The 21,616-nt window shown below is 46.9% G+C and overlaps 2 protein-coding genes across 3 annotated transcripts; one reads left to right on the top strand and one right to left on the bottom strand.

Annotated features, from left to right (window-relative positions):
• Nucleotides 1-107: 107 nt before the first annotated feature.
• emc10 (ER membrane protein complex subunit 10) lies at nucleotides 108-3,533 on the bottom strand. 2 transcript variants are annotated; one of them, XM_037256544.1, is made up of 8 exons: nucleotides 3,371-3,533; nucleotides 3,202-3,265; nucleotides 2,749-2,861; nucleotides 2,426-2,539; nucleotides 1,561-1,745; nucleotides 1,350-1,443; nucleotides 990-1,104; nucleotides 108-389 (listed from the first exon to the last, which is right to left on the bottom strand). In XM_037256544.1, exons 1-7 carry the CDS (start codon nucleotides 3,458-3,460, stop codon nucleotides 1,018-1,020), a joined length of 747 nt encoding a protein of 248 aa, XP_037112439.1. In that variant the 5' UTR covers nucleotides 3,461-3,533; the 3' UTR covers nucleotides 108-389; nucleotides 990-1,017. The 2 variants fall into 2 exon arrangements, with proteins under 2 accessions (XP_037112439.1, XP_037112438.1); XM_037256543.1 differs by lacking the exon at nucleotides 990-1,104 and having other exon boundaries at nucleotides 136-389.
• A 1,277-nt stretch (nucleotides 3,534-4,810) lies between these two features.
• On the top strand, nucleotides 4,811-21,109 carry mybpc2a (myosin binding protein Ca). Its single transcript, XM_037257024.1, has 31 exons — nucleotides 4,811-5,223; nucleotides 9,280-9,318; nucleotides 9,408-9,416; nucleotides 10,494-10,514; nucleotides 11,155-11,169; nucleotides 11,729-11,812; nucleotides 11,917-12,065; nucleotides 12,127-12,244; nucleotides 12,327-12,375; nucleotides 13,879-13,935; nucleotides 13,989-14,161; nucleotides 14,222-14,354; nucleotides 14,510-14,634; nucleotides 15,211-15,316; nucleotides 15,381-15,550; nucleotides 16,277-16,442; nucleotides 16,827-16,933; nucleotides 17,004-17,033; nucleotides 17,337-17,476; nucleotides 17,548-17,707; nucleotides 17,823-17,927; nucleotides 17,991-18,179; nucleotides 18,291-18,425; nucleotides 18,658-18,825; nucleotides 18,893-18,981; nucleotides 19,411-19,606; nucleotides 19,887-20,026; nucleotides 20,142-20,301; nucleotides 20,375-20,511; nucleotides 20,595-20,781; nucleotides 20,978-21,109. The coding sequence occupies exons 1-31, from the start codon at nucleotides 5,136-5,138 to the stop codon at nucleotides 21,007-21,009; spliced, it is 3,477 nt and encodes a 1,158-aa protein (XP_037112919.1). The 5' UTR covers nucleotides 4,811-5,135; the 3' UTR covers nucleotides 21,010-21,109.
• Nucleotides 21,110-21,616: the final 507 nt, after the last annotated feature.

The following is a 21,616-nucleotide window of genomic DNA, read 5'->3' as shown; positions in this document are numbered from 1 at the left end:
TGTTACAACCTATCCTAACTTGAGTCATATCACATGATGTCATACCTCTGCAAGTATGCTATGGAACTCCATATGATGCAGATGCAGTTACAAACTATATTTAGTTGTTGTTGTCGAAATCTAAAATTAACAGCGTTGCTTCTTCGGTTCAGCTCAAACCGCTTTAATCCGATGAGGTCATAAATACGTTTATTATCTTCACAGTGGTATTAAAAAATTGAAACCATCACATTTACGCTCATGTACAGCAGCTGACAAGAGAATTTGAAAACAAAAAAAGATCAGCGTCCGCCGCCATTAGCTGCTCCGCCGCCCCCGGCCCCGCCCCCTGATTGGTCCTGAGCGCCTGACATCATCAGGAAGAGAACCAGGGGCACGATGTACATCCACTGCAACACAAATTATAAAATCTATTTGTTGATTTATTCCAGATTGGCTTCAAGACAAGAACAGGAAAAGCATGTTGTTAGTGGTTAAGTGAAACACGATTAACGCAAGTCCATCCATCCATCCATCCATCTTCTTCCGCTTATCCGGGGTCGGGTCGCGGGGGCAGCAGCTTCAGGAGGGACTCCCAGACTTCCCTCTCCACGCAAGTCCCTCACGCAATTATTCCCAGTTAGAAATGGACTATCTTCATATCGTTAAAAAGTGCTGTATTTCCTCAGATAACGGCCCCTGCTCTGGTAGACGCCGCGCCTCCATTAATGAATCAACTGGACCCAAATGACCGTGACAGGGAGGCATTGACTGATGGCCACTGATCCCACCACCGTGTCGTTGTCTCTGTCGCTAACCAAAACAGCAGCACTTACAGAGGCACGACTTGACATGCGGTTGCTCAGTGTTCAACAATTTCCTTCTTATGCGCTAAAGTCGGCTCATCTCTCGGCAGCTGAGCACAACAGCAACATTGGTGGCCGCTGTGTGAGGAAATGAGCAGATGAAGATGAGGAGGAAGAGCCACAATGAAGCATTCTCATGTTTACTTCCAGCGAGTGAGTCTGGGGGGGCTTTTCAGCTCTGCTCTCTGCCTCCCCCTGCTGGGGGCTGTGCCGAATTGGAGACCATGAGGAAGATTGCGCCTCCCAGTATCAAATACCACTGCAACACAACAGCACAGCAAGCAGCACACAACAGTCAGCGAGGAGCTGCGTGGGCAGACACACGGCGTCACCTTCAGGCGAAGGTGTGGCATTACAACTGACATAATTTCAGAAGCCCTTTGGTAAACATCCTTGGCGAGGGGCAAGCAAAAAAGATGCAAGTGTGGTGAGCAGGTAAGATGGGCAACACTAAGGGTGAAGTGGGGAGCCGTGGAAGGGGAGGGGGAAGTCCAGTCCACTTACGTATTTAGCGAAGAAAGACTTTTGCTCCTGGGGATTTTTGCCTTTCTTCTCCGCCTCCTGCTCCATGCGCTCCAGGAACATAGCCGTCTCAGGCCTGCGAGGGCATTTTGTGGCAATTAGACATCAAAGAGAATAAAAACCCTCGCTGCCATCGCTCCTCTCGCCAACAAGTAGAAAGGACGAGACGTAATCAGCGTTTGGTGTAACGGACCCGGGCGCGTTGACGGGGGCCATGACGCTGAGCGTGGTGTTGAAGAGCTCCATGTCCACCTCGTCCTCCACGTCCGTCCCCATGCAAGCGCCTGGCAGTGTGACGATGGAGATGCCGATCAGCGTTCCCGACACGTCCGTGTGCAGTGTGATCACGTCGCTCAGGTGAGACTCCACCATGGCACACTGAACAGACGGAACGTGGCGATCATGAGGATTATTATTGTTGTAATTCATGTTAATCATATATTGGAGTAATGCTAGTCAAAAGTACCATCTAAAAACACTCGCCCTCCAAGTTGAACCTGAAGAATTATGTTTTAGGGAAACTCCTTATAATTTCTGGTGGAATTTTGGGGTTGCGCAAATAACTTTGTTTATCATCCATCCATCCATTATCTGTACCGCTTGTCCCCACGGGGGTCGCGGGCGTGCTGGAGCCTATCCCAGCAGTCATCGGACAGTAGGCGGGGGACACCCTGAACTGGTTGCCAGCCAATCGCAGGGCACACAGAGACGAACAACCATTCGCACTCGCACTCACACCTAGGGACAATTTGGAGTGCCCAATCGGCTGACCAAGCATGTTTTTGGGATGTGGGAAGAAACCGGAGAGCCCGGAGAAAACCCACGCGGGCCCAGGGAGAACATGCAAACTCCACACAGGGAGGGCCGGAGGTGGAATCGAACCCGCACCCTCCTAACTGTGAGGCGGTCGTGCCAACCAGTGCGCCACCGAGCCGCCCTTGTTTATCATCCAATTTAGTATAAATTACATAACAAAAAAATAGGATAATGAAAATTAAAAGAATAATGTTTGCTTGTTTGGTCACAGTTTTATAGATATTTTTGTTGAAAGGACTTACAGCTCTGACAAAGGTAGTGAGGTATCCGTCCATTTGTCGCTCCGTCTGTCTGTCGGCCTGCAGCGAAATCCGAGGCACTCGGATCCGGTACAGCCCGTCCACTGCTGCCACTTCCTGTCAGGTTTTAATAAATTAATATATTGCTTTCAATAGTACATTTTTGTGCCCATGGGCAAGGTCAATTGAGGTTATAAAAAAGGTGAAATTTGTAAATGTGAAAACATTTATTTTAATTATACAATCTGTTATTATTTATTTATTTATTTTAGAATTTTTGCACTTTATTGTTATTATTGGTGTGGTTTATAACTGCTTTTACTCACTTTGAGCTTGACTCTGTCGTCCTGCGTTAGTTGGTTCTGACTCAGGGTCACTCCCGGATCCCTGCCTCCTTTGAGCAGCAGCGCTCCACGCACCCGGAACTTTCCTACGTCATCTGGACAGAGATCGCGCGAGAGTTCCCGGTTAAATGCGCCTGCAGTTTCAAATGTCAGCGACAGTTCAATCCTGTGGGAGCGATTTGAGATACCCACGGTGACGTGGATTAACAACTAACATACGCCGAATTGAAGATCAGACTGTAGAGTTTGAGAATATAACGCCAAGAATAGTCTGGTAAAACCAGGAAATTAATTTCAGACGACTTCATTGTAATGTTTAATACTTTCGAACGGCATCTGGTCGCGAAGTACCCCCCTCAAAGTAGCACTAAAGTTGCTTCGTTAGATAAGTAACAAACACAACAAATTTGCACTACGACAGTAAAACTTGCTCACCAACTTCAAAGGAATGTTCTATCGGCACTGAGAAATCACTGAATTCCGCATCTTGGACGTCAACCTGGAAATGGAGAAAAAGCCACCCAAGCTACCGTTAGCCTTCTAGCATACATCGCTAAACGCCTTTCTCCAAGACTAAATGCAATGCAACGATTTTAAGACGTACCCTCCTGCCATTATTGCACCAGGCGATCTGAATGCATAGAAGTGACACAAAAGAAACAAATGCCGTTCTGAGTGATGATAAAGGCTTCATATTTGTATTAGACCGTAAAGGTTCAAGCAGGCAAAGGCGACGTAGTGTTCGCAGAACGCCGTTTAGTGCTTCCGCAAGTCTCTTTCGCAATAAGAGTATACCGCATAAACGACGACCCGTATTTTCTCCCGGTAAATTATTAAATGGATACAGTGGTCATTGTAATTGAGGAATTGTTCCAAACCCATGTATTTTACGTCGAATAACTAACATATACTGACGTATAATGTTAAACGTTGAAGGAATACGAGATGCCGATTGGGAAAAACAGAAAGCAGCACAACGTTGAGCGCTTCCGGTATGCTATTATAATAACTCTCCCTAATCAACGACTACGTATGTGTTTGTATTTTCATTCATCAAATAACCGACATAATAGTAAATAGTTTTAAAGTCTTTAATTCATGTACACGCTTAACTCTTTCGTGATCATATTACATGCTGTACCTCTCCTTATTGGATGACAGAGGGCGCCAAATGACTAAAAACAATGTAAACAACACTTTGTTCCTATATTTTCCAAAATGGCACCGAAATAAATGTAAAGTATTGGTAAAAGAAACAGATTTAATATCACAGAAGAAAATTAAAAATAAATAGATGAAATACATGTATTTATGTTCATCCCATAAGCAAATCTTGTTGCTATAGAGCTCTAAAACCACTTTATTGGGTGTAAAACAGCTGGGAAGCAGGATGATGTCATGTCTTAAAGTGCAATAAAGAGTCTAATAAGGAAAGAGATTATATATAAGTAGCTGACTCAGTTATTCAGAACTTGAGACGAAGTATCTGGTCACCGATGAGCTGTTATCCCTCTCTTTAACACCTTGAACAGCTGTGCTATTCTTAGTCTGAATGTAAATGTAGATTTTATATAAATCCTCTCACTTTGTCACATGTTCAAATAACGTGTTGTGAAAAAGGAGACTGTAGAAGGCTGTGTGAAATGTCTGAATATCCGAAAAGAGACATGGTTTAAAGTGGACATTTTAGGGCCATTTCATAAGGTGATGCAAAGATATTCAAAGATATTTAGAAAATTCAGCCCCTGGAGGTAATTTCACTCAGCAACTTGAAATTTGGTAGACATGTCTACGAAATGTTGACCCACAAAAAAGTCTCAAGAAGCCATGCTTCAAAATTCATAAGTAGTCCGCTATTTTGGTATGAAGCGGCCCTTTACGGGTCAGTTGTGCGATCAGATTGCTTCTGCGTTGGGTGTGACCAATATTGTGTCTGCTGAGCTTATATTTACATCAGCTGTAAAAGTATCCGCAGGCGCGGGGACTGTACAGGGCACCTCCTAAAGAACACATGAGATCCTTGACCTTATGGATCTCTTTACCGCTGACAGCTCGGACAAATGTCATTGTCTGAGCACAGGTCTGTGATCTCCTTTTCTGCATTTTCCTCTTTTCATTTTAGACCACGGAAATGCACGTGAGGCCCCGAGGGCTCCGTCAGCCCGTTGATTGATTAGCGCGGCGGTCGTTAACACCAGGAATGAGGAGTTCCTCGGGGGCGCTCGGCGTCTCCCGGCGGCCCTGATCTCCGTGCTGCTGCCAAGGTTTTAGGTGACAAGCGCTCTGTCACTCCAAGAAGATGAGATGACTGGCAGCGTTAGCAGGAGGAGGAGGAAGGAGGAGGCGGCGAGGTGAGGTGATAAAAAGGGATGGAGCAGGAAGCGAAGGCAGATCCCCGAGACGACGAAGACGCTTTGGAAGTGACTGTGACAGACATGCCTGAGCTCCAGGAGCCTGGTAAGATGTCGCACCAAAGCTGCCGGCATGTCGACACAAAGGAACAGCTAACCGCTAACGTAGCCTGTCAATCACCTTCCACCACTCGACTCCCGACAGGCCTACCGAGAAGCGCTCAGCTTGAGAGAGGATTGAAATTGTATGTTGTATTCGATACGTTAAAACAGGGATTCCGATGGCTTTGAAAAGTTGACGTTAAATGCATTTGAATGAAAGCAGATGATGACTGCTCTCACCCGTGGTTGAACTTTTGAGTTTTGGAGACCAAACATCAAAGGTGTTTAGCATTTCTTGAATTAAGAATTATTTATTATTTGTTAAAATTATTTTTTAATTTTAGAATTTTGTCTTTTTTATATTATGTTTCAAATAGTGTTATTTTTTGCCTGTATTCTTGCCCTCCATTTTAATATTGTATTTTTTTAAAATCTATTCTATATTTTTATTATTTCCCCGTGTTTGTCGTCTGCTATTTTAGTGTTTTTTTTTCCCACCCAATATCATAATCTACATTTATTAGTCCAATACAGTGGCGTATTCGTCTCTATTTTGTCATAGTTGACGCATTACTCCTTTGCTTGTGGTTGGCTTATGCTGTCGTACCAAATGTTTTGACTTGTCCCACTCCCAATGGCAAATCCCAGACGTGTCGTGTTGCAGTAAATTAAATCTGTCGAGTTTGTTCGTCTTTGCGGTCATAAAGCGCAAGGTGTCGCTTTCAAGAATAACCTGGCGTGTCGTGACATCATGCCGCGGGGGCTGTAACGTATGTTGTCGCTGTCATGGAGACTAAAATATGCGCTGTCGCTGCCTTTTGTCAGCTGGCGGGTAAATCACAGCTCGAAACCCGAGACCCCAGTGCAGGAGGAGAGAGGATGGATGGGGAGGCCTCTGCCAAGGCAGGTGCTCTCCCCCAGTCTTATGTAATTTGGCTGTTCATTCCACCGAGCAGTCCTCTGAGCTACAGTAACTCAAACAAATCCCATTTATTGCATGGATGCAGTCCAGACCTACCTGTGAGTCATTTGAGCACATTTAAATGTGTTAAAATACCTCCTTGAAAGTATTTCTTAGCACCTCTGGAAGCCCAATAAACAGCCACCAGAATAGTTGAGGGTGGTGTGAGGAGATGGCTGGAGGCTGTGCTTGTTCAATGGCGTCACCTCTCCCGTCAGGCAGGCCATCATCATCCTGCCTCGCGACAGGTGCCAAGGGCCTCGAGGATGGAGTCACTTGCCCAGTATGGGGGCCTGTTGATGCTTGCGGGGGTGCGAGACGAAGGCCTTTAGTTGCAGTGACCCCGCCCAAACCAAAAAGATGACAATTTGAGGACTCTGTCACAATCGCTGTAATGTTTTCAAAATATGGCCCCCAGAACCAGTTTTTATGCATCATGAGGGAGACCCGCAAAAAATGTCTCAAGATGCCCCGCCCAGAATGACACACGACGTCTGCTGTTTTGGTGTGAATCAGCGATATAGAATGTTTTACTTTGAAGTTTTAAATTTAGAAATTACATCCCTCATCAGAGTATCCACCCAAAAGTCATAATGCACTGTAGATGTACTCTGCACCAAAAATGCAACTGTTCCAAATGTACACAGCTGCGAACGACTACGACAATAATACAGTTGTTGTCAAATGAAGGATGTTAGCGCAGTAGGCTAATTGGAGTCTATTTTTAGCGTCTGCTTGCAGAGCTGCGTGTCCGCTGAGATTTAAGGCGGCCTCTGCTTTTAAGTGGCTAAAATTCCAAACCAACCTCATTTAGCCACGCAATCACTTCGGAAGCGTGTCTTGTACTTCGCTTGTCGCACCATGGTGCTTTTTATTCCTGGTCTGATAGGGTGGTAAAAAAAACATGATTTGCTTTGAGAAGGATCTATTTTTAAATCTGCGGATGACGGCTGGTTTCATTGGCATTAAGGGAGCTTGGATGGTGGCCATCATTTGGTGACGGGAGGGTGAGCGCCATTATTATCACGTCGCTTGTTACACGAGTTAGCTTGACATTCTCCCCATCAGTGCGAATGGTCACCAAAGAGATCCTGGGACTCCGAGTCACGGATGAGGACACCTGTCCTGTCAGCAGTCGCTGTTGATAAAAACCGTAGCAGATTCAAGCAAGACTGCTTTCATTTCAAGAAAACTTCAAGATTTTTAGGCAATGTTGACCAGCATGGAACAAAAAGAATGACCTACTTTTCAAATTTTGTTCCCTGAGGCCCAAAAAGTTTTTAAAGTCATTCCTGATTATATAATGTTGTTTTATAAGAGAAGGAATGAGAAAAGGAAGTCAGACTAATCAATTGAGACATTTTTTTCTGTGAACTCTGAAATGTGACAATTGGATCGGAAGATGAAAGTTGAATTCAGTAATGAGCAGCAACTTCCCACCGAGAGCTAAAGATCCTGCGAGGAGTTTGCCAATCACAACTGCCGATTCTGTAAAGCTCCAAAGTTGTTGTTTGTCTTGCCACAAATGTTGTTCCTGCCAAGCTAGCAGGCGCTAACGGTCTTGGAAGCGCTCGCTAAGTTCGACATTCCGTCTCGGTCAGGTATGCGATCCATTTTGGAGCGCCAAGGACGGGATGTTTGGCTGCAACCACAGGAATTATGGCTTGTTTGGATTTCAGCTGGGACGGCTTCCTGTGAGGATTTATGAGAGAATCAAGGGGACGTGGTTGTAAGGCTTGTGGGATAAAAAGGTTGTGAAGTGAAGATTATATTATACGGCCAGACTGTAAACTGATAATTGGAGTTCCTCTAAAACAAATGAATGCTGGAAACCAAAAAGCTCCTTTGGATTGTCTCCAATCCCTGAGGAACTTTTGAGGACTCTCCATCCATCAGTTTTCTTGTCATCTCTTTTTGTCCGTCTTATGATTCTACATCTGCCCCTCCATCCATCAAGTGGCCGCCGCATACTCACGGGAACGAGATGACGGCTCGGAATGTGGTAACGCTATACCGCAATGACAGGAAGTGAGCCTGCGCCAAAATGGAAGTGTCCATCTGCCAGGCCACAACAATGAGCGTATGGAAGGAGAGAAGACGATGTTTAGTGGAGATAAAGTCTCTCTCCAAAGACATAGCTATCGAATGGCGTGTTTTGAGGTGAAACTAGTTTCGGGACGACTTTTGAGGCAGCCACCAAAACCCCAAAAAGTCCGCTTTAAAATGAAATGGCAAAATTAGAGTGTTATTTTTGGACATGGCTTTCTGAGACTTTTATGCGTTTGTGTTCATCATAAACATGCCTACCAAATTTCATGTTGCTTAGCGAAACTTAATTTGGGCACTGAATTTTCCAATTTTCACTCATTAAACTTTTAGAAATTGCCGAGCTTCTGACGAATTGTCTTTAAACTTTTGTTTCGGCTCAGTAATGAACACAAAAGGCCACCAGGCTGCTTTAGGAGTGCAGGCGGAGGCCATGCGATAGCACCAAATGCTCTGGAGCTCGGCCACCGCCGACTGCTTCTGGTTAGCGGAGATTTGGACGGCTCAGGTGACATCATGTACGTGCACACAGGAAACAGGTGTGTGTTTCTCTGGCTGCAGTTTCGTGACATACTGCACATGCATGATCAAATGTTGGACTTGGATGAGACGCCAAATGTCAGCAGAGATTAGGGACTAACATTCCGGGGAGGTGGCCAAGCGGGACGTTTTTTTTTCTTCTCATGCCTGTCTTAGTTGTTCCACCATGGTGAGATCCAGAAGTGTTTTTTTGTGTGTGCACTTTGTGCATCCGTCACTACAATGGACAGCCATTCGAAAGCCGTGAAATTGGTAGCGTGGTTTGGGTGTTGAACTAAACAAGTTCTAATCCTCATTTTAGCCACTGGATTCCTTTTGATGTTTTGTATGCTTGCAAATATCTTTCGTCAAAGTCCCCGAGCCTCCATTTTGTGTTCTTCAGGGTTTAATTATTGCTTTAATTCAATAATTGCTTAGGGTCACATTTCATGGTTCATGTTTGTTTTACATTGTTTGCATCAAGCCAATAATGTAAGGACTTGTTTTAAACTCTTCTCTGTTGTAAAATTGTAGCCGGTGACGGTGATCAAGCTGCAGCAGCGCCCCCTGCTGGTAAGTGAAGAGAGAATCATGGTCATTGCGTCACAATAAACGTTTTTTCATTCAATTCTGAAATGTTCTTTTCTGTGTTTCTGTTTCAGACACCAAAGGTGAGAATGTGAGCGTCCAACCTGATGTGTGCATACGCTCTTGCAAAATCCCGGCAATCATTTGCACGTGCACGCACCGAGTGAGTCTTTGAAGAGACAAATCTGGTTGTGAGCACTCATCTAAGTCACCATTCTTCCTCATCGTCGCAGCTGCTTATGCACTAATTCATCTGGCTTGACACACACACGCACACACACACACACACGCACGCACGCACACGCACACACACACACACACACACACACACACACACACACACACACACACACACACACACACACACACACTCATCCTCCATCAGACTTTGCCTGGCGAACACAAGCACGGCTTAATCCGACAAGGTGAGCACACAAAAGGTGTTTGTGACTCTCGCGGGGCTCGTTAGCGATTAGCTGCTTCCTGCCCGGAGAGGCAAACATCTCCAAAGATCTTTGAGGAGCCTTCCTTCTACCTCCAGCATCTCTCACGTGCACCCAACTGCTACTGTCAGATGCCAGGAATAAAACATTTAGGTGGCGAAAGGGTGAGAAGGGAAATGAAACAAATAGTTCCAGAAATACTTTCCTTTAAACCAAAATTCCCCTCCAGATCTTTTTAAGTTCAGTACCAAAGTGATCAAAGGCCGGGACTGCAAACTTGCACAAAGGTAGCTGAAGGACGCATGAAACATTCATCTGCTTGGCCTGCACCATTAGGAAAACACACACGCACACACACACACTCCATAAATGTTCATTTTTTTTATATATCATTTGCATTTGTGACACATTACTGTGTTTCATTTTGTGTGATTTTTGTGTGTGTGTATTTTCCTTGCAAATGTGTTCCGCATGAGAATTGTTTGACTTTGGATCATAGTAAAACTTGAGTCACTTGTGATGAAATGGCGTGTGAATGTGTTTATGTGTTACATGCTGAACGAATAGGATCAAGGTCGTTAAAGGTCGTTACCTGTTTACCTGTTGGGAAAATTTGAGCAAAGCGTCTTGCTTCTTTTTATTGATATTGTGACGCTCGTATCAAAAAGGGGCAGACAAAATGTGATGCAGCTTTCACTTTTGCTTGTCGTCCATCAGAAGATGTCCAGTCCACCTCAGGTGAGCTTGCTTGCTTGCTTCAGCGTGTTTATGTTTGTCACCAAATGTCTTCCTCCTGCTGCCGCTTTGCTGCCTCCACGCTTTCCTGGCATCCATGTTTCCTCTCACTCAGCAAACTCTGAGCCAAGCGATGGTAAGAAGGTGCCTGCCAACCACAAAACACCCTCAACCAACACCCCCGCTTGCTGTTGGTCTGCTTATGTTTGTTGTGTGGCAGTCAACATGAGTGTCTGTCACCGTGTGTGTGTGTGTGTGAAAATTCAGAAAGGAACCTTTTAGCTCATAGCATCAGCAATGGATGTTAACTCAGGTACGTTAGCAGCATAAAGTTAGCATTTGGTGCTAACAAAATCATACTTTCATATTACAGAGAAAGCAAGTAGAAACCGAGTGGTGAATTTTGTTTTATTTATTATTATGACCATGCAGCTGGACATATAGTTGATTTTGACTGACTCGAAATAAACTATGCGACTGCCGCATAGCTTTCTGCATTTCCACATGGGATTCTTTTGGAAACCTTTTCCATAACTGCGTAGTTCTGAACGAGTGTTGCTTGCCTTCTGACCCCAAAACAGAAATATGCTTTTATCCAGACTGACATACTTTCTCTCTCCCACCAACACGCATTACGATGCAGAGTTGCCTCCTGATGGTAAGACTTGCCGAGGATCTGTCTATCTACTGGAATCGGGAAATAGACATGGCTTGATTGATTCATTGGTGTACCTTGTTCTGATTTGAGTCGTCCCTCACTCTTGTCCTCCTCAAAGGACCCTTTTAATTAATCATATTGACTGCATGTAGCACAAATTTGAGGTCGCTGAGTTTTTATGACACATTCTCCACGGACTGAATGTAGCCCATAGGACTAATCTTTGGGTGTCAGGGTAGAAAGGAAAAACCTTCGAGGGGTATCACTGACAAGCCATTGTACCCTGAAACGTACAATGCTGTTTTTTTTTTATGTGTGTGTGGACACACCTGCCTTCCTTTTCGTGAGAGAAGAGAGTGATTGCGGTTTTGGTGCGCTTGGATTGATACTGTGTCAGCACAAACTTACCCAAGGCTTGCAAAGCAGGGCAAACCAGAGTCAAGTGCACTGTTGGTTTGAAAGTACCCCAAAAAGTTTTAAAGATGCATAGGTGCAGGAAGTAAGCAAAAGTCAATGTGTGTTTGTGTTGATGGTGACGTAACACGTGTCACCCTGGCAGAGGTCGTCCCGGGTGAGGACCCTCAGCTGTCCCAGCTGACCGGACTGTTTGCGCTCAAGCCGGAGAGCGCCACCGCCGTTAAAGGTCACCACCACACAAGCTCCTCTGCTCTCGCCTTGCTTGCACAACAGTGAAAGAAAAGGAATGGCAGCTTTCATAAAGCAACTTGTGTGTGTTTGTGTGAGCAGGTCAAGATGTGACGTTTTTGGCCAAAGTGGACTCGTCCACCCTGATGAGGAAGCCCACCATGAAGTGGCTTAAGGGCAAGTGGCTCGACCTGGGCAGCAAAGCCGGCAAGCACCTGCAATTCAAGGAGACCTACGACAGGAACACCAAGGTAGGCTTCTCGGCTTTGACCGGGATCAGAGTGCTGACTCGGAACTTGTTTGTTATTGCAGATCTACACGTACGAGATGCGTATTGTCAAAGTGGTGGACGGCGATGCGGGCGGCTACCGTTGCGAGGTGACCTCCAAGGATAAGTGTGACAGCTGCACCTTTGAAGTCTCCGTGCAGGGTGCGTCGTTTAATCGCGTTATAATCGGCTCTTATTGGCATGAAGATGAAGGAACCTCAGCGCTATTCTACTTTGCTTTCAGCTGTGGAAGAGCGACAGGATGACAACATTTTGGAGGCCTTTAAGCGATCGTGAGTGTCCGGTGTCATTCTGTCTGTCTGTCATTCTGTCTGTCTGTCTCATGTTGGGTAACCTTTCAGTCCTCTCGGATGAGGGAGGCGACGTCCCAGCAGGATTGCTGAGGCACACGCGCAATCGTAGACATGTCACATGATTATATTAATGCACAGGTGTCAAATTCGGGGCTCGGGAACAAGAGCCGGACGGCGATATTTGATTTACTATTAATTAACTATGACTTGTCAAGGCACCACTGTGTTTGTGAATTACTCTTTGGTTGCGTTTGTGACGCAATGCAAAATCAGCGTCCACCTTCAGCAGGCGTCCCGGTATCAGTAATCTTCACGCGAAAGCATCATTTCCCGTCCTCGTTAGCGCGCCCCAGTGAAGACGAGCAGCGCAGCATACAAAGCGACAGCGCGATATTGAGCCGCCGCGGAGACATTATTTGTACAGGGCTGGTATTGCAAACGCCAGGAGGAGGAGGAGGAGGAAATGGAAAGCAAAAGGTTACTTGGAAGTCAGATTGCTTAGGCTGCAAGGTTAAACGTGAGTGATGATGCTCAAAGAATCTTTCTGACCACCGTTGAAGTCTTTTCCAGACACAACTCTCAAATAGAAAAATAGGTGCATTTTTAAAAAATGGCTAATTTTGGTAAAAATTAAAAGAATCAAGAAGATCAATTCAAGAAGTGAAACTCTTTTTATAGTTAACGATTTTAGCCTCCGTAGTATTAATAATAATAGCTTATAGATGCTCCAATTTTGCAATACTTGTCACAAAGTAAGTGAAAGAAAAGGCCCCCACAAAAACAAACTGAGGAGCTTTTATGAGAGTCTTGATTCAGGCACGAGGGTCAACCACAGTCTGTACATTGCCACAGGCTTAAAAAGAGCAAAGGCTCATGGATTAGTAAGCACAATGCCCAAAATATCACCCTGGCGTCCAGTAATGTGGCTAATAAGTTGACGAAATACTTTTAATTGCTTGCCATCCTCAGCTTAGTCAAGCGCCCGCCCGCTCACTCGCTCTGCCCTCATCTTGGCACGAAGGTCATCCGAGGCTCCCACAGGCCTTCATGTACAGTAAGAGGCCACGCCGACGTTTTCACGCTCAGCCGAGCGCCGAGCTGCCGCGTCCCGTTGACGAGGTTATTATCGCTCCCCGGGGAGGGTTTGCCCTCCTTCCGGGATTATACCACCACTATCAAGCGCGCACGTTATCCTTGAGTGGAGCGCTCAGCCGTGCAGGCACAAGAGACACTCAGAATTTATATCGGCGTTGGGGGGGCTCTGACGGCGGTAAAACAAACACCGTTTAACGAAACAAAACATTCAACTGTACGCACTTGTAACCGTACAAGAAGGTGACTCGTAATCAGCTAGTCAATCCCTAACAAGTGGAGCAAGTGGGTGGCTGTAAAAAAAAAAAAAAAAGTTAAGCACGAATAGTAAAGCTGCGCGGTACGGATGAGCGAGCGGAGAAGTTCATCATGAATGTTCTTCCCGCGCAGGGGCGATGCAGGCGAAGACGCCGGCGACCTGGACTTCAGCGCTCTGCTCAAAAAAAGGTACGGCCAGCGATTCCCTTTTTTGTGGCCGCCCGTCATGATGCTTCCGTCAGGGAGAAGAAGCAGCAGCAGCTCCCCCGCGAGGAGGTGGACGTGTGGGAGATCCTAAAGGCAGCCAAGCCCTGCGACTACGAGAAGATCGCCTTCGAGTACGGCATCACCGACCTACGCGGCATGCTCAAGAGGCTGAAGAAGATGAAGACGGTGGAGCCCAAGAAGAGCGACGGTGAGGAGGGGTGGGTGGAGGCCAGGTGGGCGGCGGCCTAAGTCCACGTTGCGCTCGCAGCCTTCCTCAAGAAGCTGGAGTCCACCTACTCGGTGGACAAGGGCCGCAGGATCCAGCTGAGCGTGGAGGTGGCCGACCCCAACGCTCCCATCAAGTGGCTCAAAAATGGGCAGGAGATCAAACCCTCGGCCAAGTGAGTGCATATATGTGATCGATGTCGTGCAATCAAAATTGAATCACATTTTATTTTCCCTTTCACTTGCTGCTCGGCAGCTGGAAGTCCCAAACAATTGTTGAGCTTGCGTCACCGCGCGACTGTATTCCCCGTGACGTCTCTTTGTGCTTCAGGTACGTCTTTGAGTGCGTGGGCAACCGGCGCACGCTTACCATCAACAAGTGCAACCTGTCGGACGACGCCGCCTACGAGTGCGTGGTGGGCGAAGACAAATGCTTCACCGAGGTCTTCGTCAAAGGTAGCTGACTCACTCACCTGTTGTCTTCTCAAACACTTCCTCATCTGCAATGAAAACAACTCAAGGCCAGTAAAAGAAAAAATACAATCGACAATATGATTTCAAATACAAATGGAATGGAATGAAACGAAATACAATTAGTCAAATTAAAACAATATAAATATGAACTACAAATAACATGATGCGGTTACGAATGCTTTATAAATGGTATGTATTCATTTCAATTAGTTGTATAATAAAATAGAATTAAATGCAATTTAAATAAATACAAGATACAAATGTCATCAATATGAAATACACAATGATATAATATACACAAAAAGCACTATAAGAAGTTTCTGTACACATAAAAAGCACTGTCAGAAGTTTGTGTTTTTATGACTAAACTCTAAACTTTAGAGTCTAAAGCCTATTGATGGTTTTGAGTGAGTGAATGCGTCATCGTTTGAAGGTGGCCTCATTAAGGACTGAACAACTCAAGTATGACATTCAAAAATACATGGAAGTTTTATTTATTTTTTTATTCTTAAATCCACCAACGGCCATGAATTTAAAATTGATTCTGTTGTCTTTTAGAGCCCCCAGTGACCATCACCAAGCTTCTGGATGACGTCCACACGGTGGTGGGCGAGAAGGTGGAGTTTGAGGTGGAGGTCTCAGAGGAAGGGGCACACGTCAAATGGTCAGCGACACCTTTTCCCGTTTTGTATGGCGACGGAGGTGAACGTGTGCCCGTCGGTCTTTAGGATGAAAGACGGCGTGGAGCTGACCAAAGAGAGCGCAGCTTCCAAATACAGATTCAAAAAGGATGGCAAGAAGCACCTTTTGATCATCAACGATGTAACCAAGGAGGACATCGGCACCTATTTTGCCATGACCAATGGCGGAGAGTCCAAGGCTGAGCTAGAAGTGGAAGGTACCCGCGTGGCTGCTTGCCTTATTTGTATGATCGAGTAAACTATCGTGTACGTAGAGACTCAAAGCCCGATGCAGAGTCACAATTTTTCATTTGCAGCTCACCAGAAGATAAATAGTTATCTTTTTTTTCTGCAGTTGTCCAGTTCGATTGCTCAACTCACCTTGGACTTTGAAGTTTAAGGCTCGGGTCTCATTTATAACTCTCACATTGTGACTTACTCCCACCAAATGTGGGAATCAGGCTGACAGTGTGTGGCGGTACTCAACATTAAACGAAGATAACGCATCAAATCGTCCGTGAAACCAATGTGAAAGCCGACAGGGGGCCGAGACGCAAACTAATTGGTCGTCAGTGTTGGCGGGGTGCTGACAGGTATTTCAATTAGCTTAGCCATCGCTACGTGTTGATGTTTTCCATTCGGACAAGCGTGGAAACTCATCAATTAGCTTGTGCCGTAATTAATATTGCTCGATTTTTCTGCGAGCGTGTCTATCGTGACGCTATCCGTCAGGCTAATTTGCTCTACACGTCCGAAACTGATGACGGGGTCGCGGCTTCCGCTTCCTCGCTACACTGTCAAATCTCTGGAGTGTTCCTTCAACGTTGCTTCAAAAATGCCAAGAATGTGGACCAAAGTTTGAGAGGAAACAAAAAAAAATCTGCTATTTGGCTCGGAAGCGGCTGCAAACAGCTTAGCTAACGGCAAATTTTTCTCATGTACAGATAAAGAACTGCAAGTCCTGCAGAGCATCGCCGACCTGACGGTGAAGGCCAGTGAGCAAGCCGTGTTCAAGTGCGAGGTGTCCGACGAGCATGTGACGGGCAAGTGGTTCAAGGACGGCGTGGAGGTGCAGCCCAGCGAGCGCATCAAGATGACTCACATCGGAAGGTAGCGTCACACCGGGAATAATCCGAACTAAGTGCATTTGGGACAATGTCAGTCTGGTGGCCATGCCGATCATTGACGCAAACATCATGCAATCAAGACCACATGATTCATTTGACCCATTTTTTTGGAATAGGCAACAATTTGCAAAAGTACAGCCTCTTAACACACAGATAAGCACACATGCACCCCCCCGAGGGTTGCCGACTTCTCTGCGTAATCCCTCCATCACAAACACGGCAAGGCGACAGCGGTCACACAAGGTGAAAGCCATTTGGGACAATTTTGTTGCCGGGGAAAAGAAGCGCAAGAACGACTCCTCTCTGTCGCTTAATTGCCGCTGGAGCAGTGACTGTGGTCTCCATGGCAACCCCGCCATGTCTCCAGGACACACAAGCTGACGATCAACGACGTGAAGCCCTCCGACGTGGGAGATTATACCTTCGTGCCCGATGGCTACGCACTCTCCCTGTCGGCCAAGCTCAACTTCCTGGGTGAGCCGCGAAATTAGCATCTTGTTATTTGGGACAAATTTGCGCTGACTCATCCGTTCTTTTCTTGCAGAAATCAAGATTGACTATGTTCCCAGGCAAGGTGAGTCCCAAGCTCTTATTCCTTGAGCATCCGGTTGTTATATTATTTACGCATCTGTTAATCAGTAATAATGAAATTGATGTTCTTAACTTGATTTGTACTTTTATGTTTATAGTAGTATGCGGAAAGGTACAATTACAGAATTATGAAACAGTTACGTATCAAATAATTACGACTGGGTTCTCATTCCTTGATACATTGTCTGGATGGAATTGCGTCCTAAACCAAGCAATCAGTAATCAAGCAGGATTATTCGAGTAGTATTCGGTAGATACTGCAGCAGTACTTCATGTCACGTGACAGACCCGCCCAAGATCCACTTGGACACCAGCGGGACGGGGAGCAAGAACACCATCACGGTGGTGGCCGGGAACAAACTTCGCTTTGACGTGGAGATCTCGGGCGATCCGCCTCCAATCGTGTGCTGGATGAAAGGCGACAAGGTGAGCGAGGAGGCAATGAGTGTCGTCCACTTTCACATGACTCACCGGCTGTTTTCCGGACGGTGCCATAGACGGTGAGCGAGGCGGAAGGGAGGGTCCGCGTGGAGACCAGGAAGACCCTGAGCAGCTTCGTCATCCAGGGGGCGGAGAAGGAAGACGAAGGATTCTACTCGCTCACCGTCACCAACCCCGCCGGAGAGGACAAGGCCGAGCTCTTCGTCAAGGTCGTGGGTCAGTTGGGCGTAGCCTGTTTCCTATGTCGTTACACTGATTAGCATTTGGCTAGCTTTGGGATTTGCTTTTTCACATGAACCCGCGTTCTGTCCCTTCTTCGCGTGCACGTCAGACGTGCCCAACCCTCCTGAGAACGTGAAATGCACATCGGTGGGCGAGAACTGCGCCAACATCATCTGGGACCCTCCCGCCTTTGATGGCGGAGTGCCCATTAAAGGTGACCTGCGCCCCCCCTAAAAAAAAATCTTCATCTTCACTTCCAACACTGTCTTGTCTCTAGGTTACCTGATGGAGAAGAAGAAGATCGGCTCCTCCAGGTGGACCAAACTCAACTTTGACGTGTACGAGTCCACCACGTACGAGGCCAAGAAGATGATCGAGGGTGTGCTTTACGAGATGAGGGTCTTTGCCGTCAACGGTATTGGCATCTCGCAGCCCAGCTTCAACTCCAAGCCCTTCATGCCCATCGGTGCGCACACATTCCATTCCGTCGTTCCTTCGTGTCACGATCACACTGCAGAGACAACTCATCCCTAACGTGTCTCCACGAGGTATTGAAGCGTCTCTCGTCTCCCACCAGCCCCCACCAGCGAGCCCACTCGCCTCTCAGTGGAGGATGTGACTGACTCCACCTGCGCTCTCCGGTGGCTTCCTCCTGAGAAAGTGGGACCGGGCGGCATTGACGGTTACATCATCGAGTACTGCAAAGAAGGAAGTAAGTTGCATGCAAGCTGGCCATTGCTGACCCTGAAAGGAAAAAAAAAAAGCACAAGGCAGCCATTTAATGCTAAATGAGGCCGTAATTCTCAACATGAAGCTTTACTGAGGGGAATAAAAAATGAAAACTGTCCTAATAAAGTGAGGGAATGCACTTCGATAATAATTAATGGTCATGATGAGTTCCTCAAGTTGAAAAAGGCACGAAGCAGCCTCTCGATCGCCTTCAGGTGACGAGTGGGTGGAGGCCAACAAGGAACCGGTGCAGAAGAACCAGTACCGGGTGAAAGATCTGCCGGTGGGTGAGAAGATGCTGTTCAGGGTGGTGGCCATCAACATCGCCGGGCGCAGCCCCCCCGCCACGCTCTCCCAGGCTGTCACTATCAGAGAGATCATGGGTCAGACCAGAAACCGGCCAGCTGGTGCACTCAAGTCAGATGGAAATCAGTTCTCTCTTTTCTACAGAACATCCTAAGATCCGCTTGCCGCGCCACCTTAGAACCCGACTGGTAAAGGTGGTCGGAGAGAAGGTCAACTTGGTCATCCCCTTCCAGGTTAGTGTTGCAAATCGCAAATAAAAATATATAAATAAGCATTAAATAAATAAATAAATAAATAAATACGTAAATAAATAAAAAATGTGGTCTTTTCTAGTAATCTCCTGTTTTGTAGTTGACACCCCAAAACGATGTTAGCTGTAGACTCAAATAGCCAAAAATATCCCTAAAAAAATAAATCAGTGCATCGGCACAAAGTAGGTCAAGTGGCGGCGAAGGAACGACTGGCGCATTTAGAACCGCTGACTTGCCCATTTTAATATTTCATTCCCGGGTTTTTTTTGTGTGTGAATGTGCTAAATGCACTCAGGACCCTTCAGGTTTCAGCCCAGGTGATGCTTTTGGGCTTGGAAATGTGGACATTGCAGGAATGCAAAACAAAAGTGTAGGATTTTGTCAATTCTTTGGGGTCTTGTATGTTTGCAGGGTAAACCTCGCCCAGTGGCCACCTGGCTCAAAGACGGCAACGTCCTGGAGGACCGAAGCGTGGGTACGCGCTCCAGCGAGGTGGACTCCATCCTCTTCATCCGCTCGGCTGAGAGGCTCCACTCGGGCACGTACACACTGGCCGTGCAGATCGAGAACATGGAGGACCGCGCCGACATCTGCATCCAGGTGGTGGGTGAGTCGCCGCTTTTGAAACGTTGCGGGCGTACGCAAATCTCTTCAAAGGCGCCATCGCGAGTCCTCATTCGCGACTTGCCAAAGTCATCAAAGCTGCGTGCTAATCCTGAGCGCCGGCTCATCGCTCATCTCTTCACAGGTCAGCGGGATTACGCCACGGGATTATTTGTGTGTCGAGCGGGATTAAGTTCATACTTGATGCTTGAGAAGGTTGAGCTAATGAGAGGATGAACCCGTCTTCCAGAAAGTACATGGCTGTGATGTGTTTCTCGATGTAGAAAAGCCGGGCCCCCCCTTGGAGGTACGCGTCATTGACATTTGGGGCTTCAACGCTTCGCTGGAGTGGAAGCCGCCCAAAGATGACGGCAACGCCGAGATCATCGGCTACACCATTCAGAAGGCCGACATGAAGACCAAGGTGGGCCGCGCCCGCCATCTTGGACTGGCTTCAATGTTTTGTGTTTGTATTTTTCAGCCTTACCTAACTAACAGCAACCTAACGCGAAGCTCAACCCTCGACTGATCTGGTTCAGGATTGGTTCACCGTGTACGAGCACAACCGGCGGCCTAACTGCACCGTGTCTGACCTGGTCATGGGCAATGAGTACTCCTTCCGAGTCTTCAGTGAAAACGTCTGTGGCCTGAGCGAGCAGCCCGGCGTCAGCAGCAACACGGCACTCATCTGCAAGACGGGTACGTCCAAGGCCACGTTGAAAAAGGCTCCAAATAAAAAGGCAACACAAATGAAGTATTTGACTTCCTCCAGGTTTGGAGTACAAGCCTCCGCCCTTCAAAGAGAGGGACCAGAGCGCTTCCCCCAAATTCACGGCGCCCCTGGTGGACCGGACTCTGGTGGCGGGCTACAGTGCGGCCATCAGCTGCGCCGTCCGTGGCCACCCAAAGGTGTGATCGCGCGCGCCCCGTTCGCGCCGCACGTTAGCATCCGCTCTAGTCGCGAGGGAGACTCGCTTCTCTTCCCACCCTAGCCCAAGATCATCTGGATGAAGAACAAGATGATCATCGGTGAGGACCCCAAGTTCCTGATGCAGAACAACCAAGGCGTGCTGACACTGAACATCCGCAAGCCCGGCCTGTACGACGGCGGGCGCTACACTTGCAAGGCCGTCAACGCGCTTGGCGAGGACGAGGTGGAGTGCAAGCTGGAGGTCCGAGGTACGTAGGACTCCAAGTGCCCGTCATCTACTTTTGAGAATTTGATCAGTCATTTATTTAGACTTAGACTCAACCTTATGGGGTATTGCCTTCAAATGTGTTGTCACCGTTTTAGTAATGATGCTAATGATATCTTGAGTGTTAGTTGTACCTTTGCGATGACGTCATCATCACGGTCATTGGTTTTCTCCCGCAGTGGTCAAGGAGAAAGAAGAAATAAAGAAATGAGAACGGACCCGATTGGATGACCAGATGAGTAAATATAATTTCATGTGCTGTCAACCGTTAGTGTCACATCTTTGCGTGCGTATAAAGTCCTTCAAGTACATCTGATGCCGTCTTCACTGAGTCTGTCGTCATTTCCGAAGCCGCCGGCGCTTCCCGCCAGTGATGCGATCACGATTCAGCCAGGATTGGATGACAGCAAGTCACTGATTATGTTCAAATACCGCTTGCTTAAAGGGCTGCGACACCAAAACATTGATGCTAGTTTCCTTAGCCCGTCTATGCCCTTTTGCACTGTGTGCTAGCATTAAGCTACTGGACTTTTGTATGTAGTTTGCTTAAATATGCAACATTGATCCTCCATGCTCTGATTTTGAAGTCAAGGGAGCACTGGAGTTGTTCTCTCTCTCTCTCTCTCTCTCTCTGTCTTTCGTTCTTTCTTTTGTTCTTTCGTTCTTTCTTTCTCTCTCTCTCTCTCTCTCTCGCTCTCTCTCTCTCTCACCGACACACTCACACACACGCACACACACACACACACACGTTTGTTGAGTGTTGACCCATTGGTGCAAGCAGCAGGTTTCAGGGTCTCATTAGCACGGAACACGAGAGG

This window comes from Syngnathus acus, chromosome 8 (assembly GCF_901709675.1).
Source record: "Syngnathus acus chromosome 8, fSynAcu1.2, whole genome shotgun sequence".
In the NCBI taxonomy this organism is placed as follows: Eukaryota; Metazoa; Chordata; class Actinopteri; order Syngnathiformes; family Syngnathidae; genus Syngnathus; species Syngnathus acus.
Note: the sequence above shows the minus strand (reverse complement) of the source record. Positions and strands in the feature narration are given on the sequence as shown.

What these genes read in the sequence shown, in the direction of transcription:
- emc10 (XM_037256543.1), bottom strand. Translation starts at nt 3,460, where the DNA reads ATGAAGCCTTTATCATCACTCAGAACGGCATTTGTTTCTTTTGTGTCA. An exon ending in TCACTACCTTTGTCAGAGCT is followed by an intron (nt 1,746 to 2,425) that starts GTAAGTCCTTTC and finishes CCGTCTGTTCAG; the next exon opens with TGTGCCATGGTGGAGTCTCA. An exon ending in GCCCCCGTCAACGCGCCCGG is followed by an intron (nt 1,444 to 1,560) that starts GTCCGTTACACC and finishes ATGCCCTCGCAG; the next exon opens with GCCTGAGACGGCTATGTTCC.
- mybpc2a (XM_037257024.1), top strand. Translation starts at nt 5,136, where the DNA reads ATGGAGCAGGAAGCGAAGGCAGATCCCCGAGACGACGAAGACGCTTTG. An exon ending in GCTGGATGAAAGGCGACAAG is followed by an intron (nt 17,477 to 17,547) that starts GTGAGCGAGGAG and finishes ACGGTGCCATAG; the next exon opens with ACGGTGAGCGAGGCGGAAGG. An exon ending in GCTCTTCGTCAAGGTCGTGG is followed by an intron (nt 17,708 to 17,822) that starts GTCAGTTGGGCG and finishes CGTGCACGTCAG; the next exon opens with ACGTGCCCAACCCTCCTGAG.